This window comes from Musa acuminata, chromosome BXJ2-3 (genome assembly GCF_036884655.1).
Source record: "Musa acuminata AAA Group cultivar baxijiao chromosome BXJ2-3, Cavendish_Baxijiao_AAA, whole genome shotgun sequence".
NCBI classification, from domain to species: Eukaryota; Viridiplantae; Streptophyta; class Magnoliopsida; order Zingiberales; family Musaceae; genus Musa; species Musa acuminata.
This window is the reverse complement of record NC_088340.1, coordinates 1,896,465-1,910,859: the sequence shown is the minus strand read 5'-3', so window position 1 is coordinate 1,910,859 and position 14,395 is coordinate 1,896,465. Positions and strand designations below refer to the sequence as shown.

General features: G+C 36.5%; 1 protein-coding gene across 1 annotated transcript; it reads left to right on the top strand.

Annotated features, from left to right (window-relative positions):
- The first annotated feature begins 523 nt into the window (after positions 1-523).
- Positions 524-10,807, top strand: LOC135606826 (transmembrane 9 superfamily member 1-like). The gene is made up of 12 exons (XM_065098125.1): positions 524-738; positions 4,605-4,797; positions 4,935-5,039; positions 5,142-5,159; positions 5,255-5,343; positions 5,456-5,608; positions 5,944-6,078; positions 6,218-6,384; positions 8,988-9,082; positions 9,276-9,649; positions 9,909-10,182; positions 10,268-10,807. Exons 1-12 carry the CDS (start codon positions 646-648, stop codon positions 10,333-10,335), a joined length of 1,764 nt encoding a protein of 587 aa, XP_064954197.1. The 5' UTR covers positions 524-645; the 3' UTR covers positions 10,336-10,807.
- Positions 10,808-14,395: the final 3,588 nt, after the last annotated feature.

Here is a 14,395-nt window from a genome sequence, read left to right as displayed (position 1 = left end):
GAGTACTGTAGCACTGCTATAGTACTACAATACATTGCTATAGTGCTATTGTGTTATAATGCACTCGGACCGGTAACAGTCGGTCCGCGTACCGACAACCTGTCGGACCGGTACGTACCGCCCGCACTGGGCGGTATGACTCGGTACGGCAGACCCTGGCTGCTCTTACTCATTATTAGAGTTAATTTAAAGCAAAAACTAATGAACAGTGCTTGAATTGTATATATACATATACATATATATATATATATATATATATATATATATATATAAACTAAACAGCATTAAAGGACAAAAAAGGAAATCAAATAAAAAAAATATTTTTAGTCAATTAATCATAACATAAGAAATGTGAGAGTAAAAGTACGAAATAACAAGCTTTTACGATCCACCCAAGCCCATATCAATCCTGATGTGGGCAAAACAACAACCTTAATAGACTCATCTACGGAACAGGATCTGGGCAAAACACTAATCTTGATGACCCAACCACAAGCCCTTCGCATTTAGATTGAACGAGTGGAAAGAAAGCCCAAAGGAGAAGGCCTCGCCCGGTCTCTTCCTCGACATTAAGCTTCGAACGCGCCTCGCCCCACCTTCGCTCCCCCCTCCCACCGCGCTCTGTTCTCAGATCCGGGCGGTGCCATGCTTTCCGGCGCCAGATCTCGCCCTTCCCTCTCCGCTGCCTTCCTCGTAGTCCTCGCGGTCTCCGCTTTCGCCTCCGAGTCCGACCACAAGGTACGCCTTGACCCTCCGCCCCGATTGATGCTCCATCCCAATTCCAACATTCCGTTCGTAAAGATCTCATTAGCACGCCGGGATGCGAGATTGATCCGGCAAGCTGTTGAGGTCTCTAATTTTTTCAATTTCTTTCGATTGCGGCGTAGATCCGGACTATAATAACTTCCTATGGCTTCTTGGTTTGCTCGATAGGTTGACGTCAAATTCGAATTTTTTCAGATTGGAACATTTGTGTGTGGGTTCATCCTTTTTGCTGGCAATTGCCGGTAACTCGTACCCAGCGCATATGGCACAAGTTCCAGTGTATAACGATGCTGCCGTTCTATTATCTAGCTGAAATCGAGTTGGAAGCTTAATATTTGATGGAGATCTTTTGAATTCACCAACTAGACTCCATGTAGAATCTCAAAAGGATGTTTCACAATGATCACAAGTTGCAGATCCGCCTTACAGGACAAGTTGAATTATTATTTGCAGCATCTTCGTCTCTTTGCACGGTTGCCTGTTTCATTCTAACTCGAAATGATCAGAGGATGTCAGAATGTGACTTACGCTCTGCCTTACCATCTTTTCACGTGACACATACTCCATGTAGGCGGCCTACCTTAGTTTTCGATAGAATCATTACTGTCTCACACTTGACAGTGCTGAGCATAGTATAGTCTTGTCTGGTGGATAATTTGATGTAAATGAAAGGTGTAGGAACAGTCTAATGGTTTCGAATGTTTGCAAACATGGTTTTAGCATAGGATAGTCTTAGCGACATGGTTTCTTTCTCCACATTGAGTACTTTCAAGGCAGTATCACGAGTTACTGAGAAGGAAGCTATAATTCTCCATTTGCTCTTGCTAACAAAATATTTTTTATGTCTTCTTCTACATCTGTTGCCAACACCTAACTGAATTAACCTGTTTTCTGTAACTGTTGTATTTATAGGTTTCATTTTGGAGATGCTCAAACCATTTCAAATGATGTTTCCTTATTTTATCATCAACCTATGTTAATATTTTTTTATTTTTCGTGGATGCAAACCTTTTATAGTCCGATTTTATAGGTTTCAAATGATGTTCTGCATATCCAATCACAATTTCTTCATCTTTTCATCTAATTTCTCTAGCTGATGAAATTTTTGAGTGACAATCATAGCTTCCATCGGTAACCATATCTTAACATTTCTATTAATTTAAGGGTGCAATATGGTGATAGAACTCCTCACATGCCCCTATCTACTTTATCTAGTCTGCTTGAACTCTAGGAATTCTATCTTTATCCTTCTCTCTGTCAAATAATAAACCATAAATATTAAAAAAATTTGCCCTTTGCCATGGGATTTATTTTTAATGGGATTTCTTATTCATCGATTTCAATGATTCTTTCGGATTTCTCTTAGTTTTTGAAAAGTATCACTTTATACATTTGAATCTTAAAATTTGTTCTAATTTGTAGAACAGGTAGTTTTGGAAATTCTGTTAATAATCTATTTTACTTCCTGGCTATTTTCCTTTCTTATGGCCAATATAAAGTCTCAAATTCCATCTAATGAGTTATTTAAATAATATATCATTTGAGCGGATTTCAAGGGCAGGTTTGAGATTCACCCCAAGAGGATGAACACATTTGAAAGCATCTACCATCTTGAAGTTTTAGCTCAAAGTACATCCACTTCAATCTTTTAAGTTGAGTCATATAAGAAGACAATAGAAAACAAGATTTACAAACTCATAATTTTGTGCATCTTTCTAAATAAATAGATAAGAAACAGCTGCATGTGATCAATAATGGTGAGTAGTTATTGATGTTAATAGAAAGGGAGACTAGAGAATCCCTAATCACCATTGAGTTGAACTAAAAATAGCATTCTAATATTTTTGCAGTATCGTATATCAAACCAATTGACATATTCAATATCAATTTCTCTATTGCAAAATTGCTATTTACAATGTTTCAACTAAATAAATCTACGGTTATATATGTAGTAAATCTTCTTCCTTCCCTCAATAATTTCATCGAAGATACCATCCAACTCCTCAAAAATATTATTCCATATGTTCTATATAGGCTTGGTGTTTTATAGAAACCATCTAACTTGATATGTTTTATTTTAGTTCAAATTTTTTCTCAAACCATCTTCATACTATTCTGTATGTAATTAAATGTATTGTTAAAAAAAATAATATGTCACATGTTTACTTCTATGTGTAGGATAAAGATGTTTCAGCCTTGCCATCAACATGTTGAAAAGAAAAAACTAAAGATGTTGAAAAAAAAATACTCTCAAAGAGATTTCAAAAGAAAGTTTCACTTACCATCAATATTGAAATATCTTTTTAGGGTATTTTTTTCTCTACCACCAAAATTGTAAATTACATAAGCTATCCATAGAATACCAAACCTTGATTCTCCAAGAATGGTGTTCTTCAAGTTATTTGAATATAGACCCTAACATGGACCTATCCATAGCCCTTGTACTCTTCACTTTCGTATGTCCTGACATAAATCTACATCTACATTTCCTTAATATCTCTCACTTTTCAACACGAATCACTCTAGCAACACAGTTACTGAATTTTTATTCCCTCCTCACCCATGGCGTTGGTGACTTCAAGAGCTAAACCTTGCCTTGATAGTGAGACTGAAGCATCTTTAGCCTATAGGTAGAGCAAATTTTCCTACACGTCAAAGTCTTTTCATTTTTGAAAACCTGTGACATATTAGTTTTTTTTCAATAATATATTTAACTACATACAGAATAGTGTCAGGATGGCTTGAGAAAACTTTTGGGCTTAAATAAAACATATCGAGCTGGATGGTTTCTATAGAACATTCATAGTAGTATTTCTATGGAGACGGGTGGTTTCTTCGATGAGATTATCGAGAGAATGAAGAAGATCTACAACATATGCAGTCGTAGAAATATTTAGTTGAGACATTGTCAATAGCAATTGTGCAACTGGAAAATTAGTGTTGAGTATGCCTATTGGTTTGACATACGAGTGCTGCAAAAATATTGGAATAAGCTATTTTTAGTTCAATTATATGGTGATAAGAGATTCTCTAATCTCCCTTTCTATTAACATTAATGGCTACTCACTATTATTTATCATATGCACCTATATCTTATCTATTTATTTATGAGGATGCATAAATTTGTGAGCTAGTAAATCTTGTTTTCTTTTGTCTTCTCCAAGCTTAAAAGATTAAAATGGATAGACTTTGAGCTAAAACTTCAAGTTGATAGATGCTTTCAAATGTGTCCGTTCTTTTGGGGGTGAATCTCAAACCTGCCCTTATCTTGAAATAAGCTCAAATAATGTATTATTTAATAACTAATTAGATGGATTTTGAGGTTTTGTATTGGCCATGAGAAAGGAAAGGAGCAGGTAGAAGAATAGATTGTTGACAGATATTTCAATGGATGAGTACAAAATGTAGTATAACTTTCAATTTGTTCATTAACAGTTATGATATGAGTTTTGACTAGCAAATCTTAATTGAAAGGTTCCAATGTTGTTTTACTAGCTTGCAGGGGACTATGTGCAAATATTTGTGCTCTCTTGACCTGTACGTCTAGAAAACCTTGTTGGTGTTTAAGATATGTTGCCAAGATGATATATTTCTTTGTTTGATTTTTTGTCTCCGGTTTGATAAATCAGGTCAATGCAGGCTGTCTCTCTTGATATGTCTTCTAGAAGATAAAACAGTATTGTTATTTTGTCCTATATTTTATCAATAAAAAGCAATTTGTTTTCCTAGGATCACCACCAGGCTGTCTGGTTTCCTGTTTCCTTATTGTATGAAAATGTGGCAGCAAAGTTAGTATTTCTCATATCCTGGTTTTCACATAGTTACCAATTAACTTGCAGTACCAAGCTGAAGAACCAGTTACACTCTGGGTAAACAAGGTTGGCCCTTACAATAACCCTCAGGAGACATATAATTATCACAGTCTTCCATTCTGTCAACCATCTGAGAATCCTGCACATAAGTGGAGCGGGCTAGGGGAGGTCCTAGGTGGAAATGAACTTATTGACAGCCAGTTCCAGATAAAATTTCAAAGTATGCAATTTCCTTTTTACAAAATCTTCAACATCGTTACTGAATTATTAATTGGGATGTAGACACAGTTTACGCTCATTGGGTACCTACTCATTGATTTCTCGTTAAAATTAAACTTCTAAACATTTAAATGTCAGGAAATGTTGACAGAGGTTCCATTTGTACGATTGAACTTGATGCCACAAAAGTGAAGCAATTTGCTGATGCTATAGAGAACTCATATTGGTTTGAGTTCTTCATAGGTAAGTTACTTGATAATTTCTTTACTTCTGCTTATTATGCTTGATTACTTACCCTTTTACCTGTTTTCTTTTGTTTCTTCATTGTTTGGAGCCATGATCTAGATGACTTGCCTATGTGGGGTATGTCCTTGCCTATTGTTGATGCCTTCTATTTGCTTCTTATCTTTAATGATATTTCACATGTTGTGATGTAGAATATTTTTATTTTTAATTAGGTTTTGTTGGAGAGACTGACAAAAACAACAAAGATAAACGTTATCTTTTCACACATAAAAATATCATCATCCAACATAATGAGTATCAGGTAGGTGATTTCTGAGAGCCCTGCGGTCATGATACTGTGAAAAAATTTTCTGAGGGGGTTTTACTTGTGTCAAAGGTTTACTGTATCATTTTTTTTCGTCTCTTTCATGCAGATTATTCATGTCAATCTCACTCAAGAAAGTCCTAAACTTTTGGAGGCAGGAAAAAGATTAGATATGACATATTCAGTCAAATGGCTGCCGACAAATGTTACATTTGCTCGCCGGTTTGAGGTTTACTTGGATTACCCTTTCTTTGAGCACCAGGTAATGTAGTTCTGAATTATTATAATTTCTACCCTATAATCTTTTTCCTGAAACTTTAATGCAGTTATCACAACTTCTTGACATCATAGATCTAAGTTTGTGGATGATCATGGTTTCAATTACCATGATATGCCTATTGTATTATAACGGTTATTTGTGTACTGACCATATTGGTTGATACTGGCATATTACATATTTTTTATATTTAATTATTAAGGTAGCACATACTTTACTGATTGGTGCTTACTGGTTTGATAAGATTCTGGTATAGTTATTGACAAGTTCCATGAACGAAAATGCTTCCTTATGATTGCAATACTGCCTGCCTTACACAGATTCACTGGTTCTCTATCTTCAATTCATTCATGATGGTTATTTTCCTCACTGGCCTGGTATCTATGATATTGATGAGAACTCTCAGAAATGATTATGCAAAATATGCTCGTGAAGATGATGATCTTGAGACTCTGGTAATTACTTGCTGCATTTATTTTGAAAGAAAAAATAAACTACCTTTGTTATCTGGCATTAATCTTTCCTTGAAGCCTGCCTATAAGTCATGATTCTGTCAGCCCAAGTTAGATCTTTTGATGATTTGATTTTTATCAGGAAAGAGATGTGAGTGAAGAATCTGGATGGAAACTTGTTCATGGGGATGTCTTTCGGCCTGCCCGTACTTTGGTTCTTCTTTCATCTCTTATTGGTACTGGTGCCCAGTTGGCAATGCTTGTACTCCTGGTAATTTTGTTGGCGATTATTGGAACATTATACATTGGGTATGTACAAACTTGGCTTTGAACCTGCTAAATGGAGTTTAAGTTAATTATTGATTTGAAAATTAATACTCATTAATTAGTATAGTGAAAAGAAACTGCTATTACAGTCAATATGGAGAGGTATACTTGTACACTTAGTTTCAAGGATCATGCATACCAACCATGACATATCGACCATATATGTTGGTCCTGACATATCAAACCTATCAGCATATAGTATGATAAGATCCTAGCATGTCTACATATCTTGGTTTTTTAAAATCAAAACCTAGCTGGTACGGGAATTCAGTGTTCATGCACACTTTCACTCTCACTGACTTAAATTTATGGTAAATCATTGTTGTTTATTTGCAATCTATGTAAGGGTATTCTTTCTGGGAAAAGGTTGACTTCAAATTTGCCGCATTGAGCTGACAATCTAGATATTGTAAGATTGATTAGTGTGCACAATTGTGTTTTGTTTAACCTATTTTACAGGCTTTTTAAATGTGATCTTAAAGCTACTGTCTTTAACCATCTGACCAAATATCAAAAGCCTTTGTCTTTGCATTATGGGTAGCTGGAACTCATTCTATTTCATGTCGGTGGTGACAGTTTTTCCTTGTTTCAACTTTAAACTCACTGCCTCCTGTTTGTGATCAAGCGATTTCCAAAATTTTGACATCTGAGTTAAAATTTTAAAATTCTCATTCTTGAATTGGGCCAGTTGACAGCTGAACTTGAAGTTGTTTGACTTTGGCTTGCTTTGTATCTGAATAATTACCTAGTGTCAACCCTCATCATTTATCTTTTTATACTTATCATTATTTACTAGTCCAAAGTCCTACAAATGACTATGCTCCATAGATATCTTCTCCATTTTGGATAATGTTGTATCTTTTTTATCTGTAGGCCACTTGCTACAGTATTGAAGCCTTTCCTTCCATGTATCAGTGAGTCTAGTCTTACCTGCTGAAACTGCATCTTCAAAATGACAGTTTCCTGTGATGATATAACTGAATGTATAAAAATTCTCCTTTTGGTTCTTCCATTTAGTTAAAAGTTGTTAATCCCTCTGTACTTGCTAGAAAAACCTCAAGGCTCCAGTACATGCTACCTTAATTGAATTTACCTTTGGTCGGATTTGGTTTCGTGATCAAGCACTATCCTCATGGTGATCAATTGACTATGAAAGCATTTTCCTGTTTTACTTGGTGCATAGAGCAACCATGTAGATATAGAATAACAATAGAGATACAATCTGCTGGTTCATCTGATGTCTAAGGTATAGCCGAACAACATTGTGCCACCATGGAGGGCAGGGATCTTTAGCAGATCCAAACTTTGTGTGTGACCTTCTCAATGTTGCTGCACAATGGTCAGTTCATTCTATGTGTCAGGGCAAGTCGTAGGCAGATTAACTAATTTGTTTCAAAACACTAGGGCATTAAACAAAATCAGCATATGGTCTGTAGGTAAAGTGCAATTCTCATAACATAACTATAAAATCTGGACGTAGCATCAGCACCTGTATTCTTTCTTGCCAGTTGCCATTACTATTCTGTTTGGAATCATTATTTGCATCACAATGCCAATTTCTGATTCTTTGTTTTGGGTCATCATGATCTGTTCTCATTTGATGTTATCAGTCTTGTAAATGTGAAACACAAGTGTAAATTAATTCCTAATAAGACATGTCTGTCTTATATTTTAAAATAAAATCAAAATTATTGAAGTACCAATCAATTTGAAAGCATATTATTAAGTTGAAAGCTTTGTAGATATTTGTTATCATTGTTTTAAGTTCAGTCAACTTCTAAAATATTGCATGTGAACCAATAAATAGAGTTTTGAGCATTAGCATGCTTCTAATATTATAAATTTTGGATTGAAATTTTTATCTAGTAATTTATGACCCATGCCATGTGTCTAAAATTTTTCAATGCTTTTTTGGTAATAGCATTGATCATTTAGCCTTCAAGAATAAGCATAGAATCTTTTAGCTGCTGGAACACTATAGTATAGTATTTAAATTACTAAGGCGATTTGGCACATATTTGATCCAATATAGCAAATCAATTAACACTACCTGCCATGTATTATGAGCCGAACAAAATGGCTTATCCAATCACCGTTAATGTACAACAGCCCAGAAAATTTGAGGTTCCAGTTGTTATGCTGGCTCTTTAGGTATATCTACCGGATTCATGATCTTATAATTGTTCAAATGTGTAATTGGCTGTATTTTGTGTTGGTCCATTATCAGGATCCTTAATACATTCATAATTATTCGATTACTTGCAGAGAAACATCTCTTTGGTGTCACATGTCACATGAATTATAACATAAAATTCTCTTTGGAATAATGTCTTATTGAAGGTATAATGTGCACGTGGTGCCTGTATATCTTGCAGACTTAGTAATTGAATCATTTCTGTCTCATCCAGCATCAATATTGCTGATTATGGAAATAATATGTTTTTTCTCCTCTGCTAAAATTAAAATGTATTTCTAGTTATTTGTTTGAGTATCATCTTTTATTCAGAAATTGCATGTTTTTCTTAAGTCATTCACATCTTGATCGTAACAATTACCCTTGCTATCAATTATTTCTTGTTGGCCAGGCGAGGATCTATCACTACAACTTTCATAGTCTGCTATGCTCTTACCTCGTTCATTTCAGGCTATGTCAGTGGTGGACTTTACTCACGTAATGGTGGTATGAATCCTTTCAAATGGAAGTCCTTTTAGTTTCCTTGTAACATGTATTGAAATTCAATAAAACGATTTCTTTGGAAATTGAGAAGCTTCATGTTACAGATCCAGATGTACTTTTACACTCACCCAAAAATTTGGGATTTTAAGTTTCAGTGACTGCTTCTGTCTGAATGGTATCTCTGGTTCATTGGCAGGTAAACATTGGATAAAGTCTATGATCGTCACAGCATCATTGTTTCCATTTATGTGCTTTGGGATTGGCTTCATACTTAACACAATTGCTATATTCTATGGATCACTAGCAGCTATTCCGTTTGGGACGATTGTTGTTGTGTTCATATTATGGGCTTTCATCTCATTTCCACTAGCACTTTTAGGCACCATTGTGGGTAGGAACTGGAGTGGTTCGCCAAACAATCCATGCCGTGTAAAGACCATTCCTCGTCCTATCCCTGAGAAGAAATGGTATCTTACACCTTCTGTTGTCTCACTAATGGGAGGACTGCTTCCATTTGGTAGCATCTTCATTGAGATGTATTTTGTCTTCACATCATTCTGGAATTACAAGGTAAACTAGATCTACTTTGTAGAATTACACTCACCATAAATACTAGCTGTTGCTATTTATCAATCGAGGATATGCTGATTCTTTAGATGAACTGTTGCGTACTGAACTTTTTGTAACTTTTGCCATTGGAAATTTTGATCAGTCCTGTTATTTATTTAGTCCATTTGAATTTTTTTTCCAGTTTATTTAAACTGGAAAAAATGTACATGTGCAGAAATAAAGCACCTATTTAATCTTTTTATATGTTTTGCTTGGGCAGGTATATTATGTGTACGGCTTTATGTTACTGGTCTTCCTGATCCTCATAATTGTCACCATTTGTGTGACTATAGTGGGTACATATTTCTTGCTTAATGCTGAGAACTATCACTGGCAGTGGACTTCATTCTTTTCTGCTGCTTCAACTGCCGTCTATGTTTTCCTTTACTCTATATATTACTACTATGTGAAGACCAAGATGTCAGGCTTTTTCCAGACTAGCTTCTACTTTGGCTACACTTTAATGTTTTGTCTGGGATTAGGGATACTTTGTGGTAAGTTTGTCTAAATATCTGATCTTTGAAATGTGCTTCCGAGCTTTCTGAATTGTTGTATTTCTGACTTGTGTTCAAAATTCAGGTGCTGTGGGTTATCTCGGTTCTACTTTATTTGTGAGAAGGATTTACAGAAACATAAAATGTGACTAGCCCTAAAACACAACCAGAAGACCGATATCATATGCTGGGCCACAAAATTTTGAAACAACCAGAAGGCCAGGGTGAAAGGTGGGTTTGCTGGTGGGAGGAATTGCTAGCTCTGTTTCCCTCCTGTTTTGGACTTTGCAGGATGTCACATTTTTCTTTCCATTGCTTTCCGCAGTAGCCTCTCAATGTGCTTAATCTAGTTAATAAATAACTTGGTCTACTTCCAGCACTTTTCTTTATCATGTACTTGTGACATTAGTGACAAAGCAGGGCCATCATCCAGTGGTGGCTACACATGTAGCTCATTATAGTAGGACACTCTTGTGGTAGAAGTTATTGTCATTTATTGAAGTATTAAGAAGGTTACAAATGGAGTTTCTAGAGGGCCTTGATAACAATTGGGTCATTGTCGAGGATCGAGACCTTTTCATCTCAGTTTGCAGCATTCTAGAATCTACATCTCTTAATTCTTCTAGCACTGTAAATTTTGTGCTATGTCATCTCTGAGTTGATACATATGTAGAAGCATTTTGTTATATGAACTTTGAAAGCATGTCAGCTTCAATATCGAAATCATAGTCATCACAGTTATGCTATGAAAAATTCTTCTGGGAGTTGTTATTCCTCTGCACTAGTAATGTAATCACCGATAATTTCTTCCTTAACATAAATTAATTATTATAAATGATGTATTATTTTATTATTAATTTTTATATTTATATATTATGGTTAAGGAAATAATTAAATTTGATTTTCTTAATGAATAAGTTAGGAATTTTATTAATTGATTTATTTCGAGTGATTTGATATTTAGCCCGTAATGTTTTAGCCCACAAGGGTTTAGCCTCCTATAATGTTTTAGCCCACGAGGTTTCAGAATCATCCTCCTATAATGTTTGATGGACAGTGACTTCTCTTTTGACCGGTCCACGTGCGCAGCGCGAACCAGCCACGCGGCCAGGGTGGCCCTGGCCAAAGCGGATGAATAGGCTCCAGGCCGTGGGGGTCTCGTGCTGACGTAGTCAATGCTTTTGACTGGTTCAGGGCCTATGTGGGCCATTCCAATGCGGCCTATCACTATGCAGTGGTTGGGCCGGTCCGTAGCCCACATAAGCCCACGCTGACGCCCGACGGCAGGCCGGCCCAAACCCTCTTCGGTAGTTCTGTAGTTCGTGTGAAACAAATCAATTTGATCGTTTAATTTAAATTAAATCTAATCAAATACAAATTAGACTGTTCTGGGATTATTATAGATCGATTTACTTAGAATTAGAGACTTTTTCAATTACATCATAGTTGAATTTAAGTCCGATTCATGTCAATCGGACCATTCTAGTTGAGGATCAACTAGTTGATTGAGGATTGTTTAGAGATTGATACCTTTTATTATTTGATAAATTAAAAAAAAATATTTAAAATTATGATTCTAAAATGATTAATAGTTTACCATTATTTTGATGGAATATCAAGTTATTAGTTGTTAGATAGAACCTCGTTCGACAAACGCATTTGTGTTCGTTGAAATAATAGGAAATCTTGAAAACCGAAAAACTAAAATATACTTAAGCTATCAACTAAGTATTATCAAATAAGATGTCAAAGTGGCAAATATAGTAGATCTTCTTCCTTCGTGAATAAATCATCCGACTCCTCAGAAATATAGTGACACATTCTTTGAGACTGTATCAGGTGGTGGTATCGTCCCTAGCAGGGTGCTAGGCGGTGATACCGCCTGGGCCTAAGAAACCCGGGATGAGATATTTTTAGGCTCCAAGTTTGAATCAACTTGAGGCCTATAAATACCCCTCTCATCCCTGGTTAAAGCAGATAAGCACAGAAAATTTAAAGAGGGAAAAAATATTGTTGTAATCTCTTGTGATAATCCTCTTCTTCTAGTCTAAGTGTTAGAATAGTTTGATAGATGAATGAGTACTTATAAGGGTTATCTCCTAAACCCGATAAAAGGAGAATATGGGTGTAAGAAAAAGGTTGATTTTTATCAATTAAAGAAGAGGAATCAGCGGAGTAGATGTAGGTCAATGTGGCATAATAAATACATGGAATGATAAGTTTTTCTAAACTACAAAGAGTATAATAAATATACGGTGAGACAATGATGAGAATTATCGCCGTATTGTGTAATAGAAGATGCTCTATTACATACGCCACCGCAGTAGCAGAGTACGAAGAAGAGTATAATATATGGTGAGACAATGATGCTCTTCCACGAAGCCTTTCATCTGGTTGACTTGATGAATTTAAATTCTCACCGAAATAGTCAACAGCATGCGTTAGAGATGTGCCGTGGAAGATCGGACATCATCAAAGTCAAGTCAAAGGATTCCTCCTGTAGGGAGTTGAAGTTGGACATCGTCAAAGTCAAGTCAAGGGATTCCTTGTGCCATGTTGCTCTCACCAATGAAGAACAGGTTTGTGTGCTGGTGGCCATTTGGTTACACCTGCTCCCTTTTGACTCCATCATCATCTTTACATCTGCACTCTTTTTTAATCTCTTTAAAAAGAGTAAGATTATTCATTTGTTGTAATCTCTTCATCTCTCTCTCTCTCTCTCTCTCTCTCTCTCTCTCTCTCTCTCTCTCTCTCTCAAAAAAAAAAAAAAAAAAAATCCAATTAAATTTCTTCTTAGCACACACAAAAGAAGTTTCTTAGAAGGTGTGGACGCAAATGTGAACACACACAACGATGACAAGGAGGTGTGTGTATGACTTGCACTTGTGTGTGTTCCTCGGGCCTTTGTGCGTGCAGTTGGTTCCCAGAATCGTGTTGAGAGCTGTGATCGAAGTCAGCTTGTGATGACGAAGGTTGGACATAAGCAAGCTTCCCGTCCATTGTTTCAAACAAGGATCAAAGTGGTCTTTGGATCAGATAATTGCTGGGAAGGAGTCTCGTGCTTCGGCTGGAGACACACGGGAAAGTGTTGTGTTCACACATGGTATGACTTATCTGTCTCCGATCCCGTTGGTCTCCATCGAATGACCACAAGTCAATCACCACCTCCTCCCACCAGCTGTTCTGCCTCGTAGTTCAAGTCCAGGGAGTGCCACATCTGTCATATCCTCCCCGATTCCATTAATGAGACACAGACACAAATTCATGTCGCTTTCATGGATGTGTAGTCTGCTGCGTGCAGTGACGTCTCTCGGTCTTTCTCTCTATGTATCACATATATGGGTGAACCCAAAGGCTGATGTCCTCCATTATATGTATATATATTGCTCTTCCTTTCCTTCTTCTCCTTCTCCGCCGGTTTGTGCGTGTGGTGATACAAAAAGGATGGCAGCAAAAGGGTGTCGGAGTAGAAACTCGTCGCCGGAGGTGAAAGTGCAGAGATTACCGCCGAGGAGGGGGGAAATCAAGCGACGAATTCTTGGTTCTCTTCTTGGCGTCATCCGTAGCTGCTTTCGTGGAGGGGCTTCTTCTTCGGGCGCCATTTTCTAGTATGTGATAGGGTGAGTTGTGTCCCATTAATATTATTATTAATCTGGTCTGGATGTGTTTTTGATGTGTAAATGGTCGGTCTTGCAACACCATCTGAATCGCGTTACTCGACTGCCATGCCTACGACGAGAAGAGGGCAAACATTTATTTGATGAGCTCGTGTTGACTTTCACATAATTCCATCGGTCATGCACACAGCAGTCATCGCTCCTAACTAATATCAAGATCCAATATAAATAATTCCTAGCTCGACAGAATCAGAATCACAATATACTATTATTATTATTATTATTATTATTTTTCCTCGAAGTTTCGAATATTGGATATATTTTGATATTAATATTTATATCAAAATATATCTGGTATTTAAGTTGAAGTTAAATATAAATAGAGAGAACCACTTAATTTTACTAATCAATCGTATGAGACTTAAACTGGGGTATGACAGCTGGAGCTCACTCACATCGTAAGAAGAGGGAGATAGAGATAGTGATGTCCGATTAGCACACAAGGCAAGAAGACGCTTTCAAGTCAATGCATGTAAAAGTCCAGCTTAAAAAGAAATCCTGTGGAGATCGGAGGTGGTTTGGGCCGCGCAGCACCT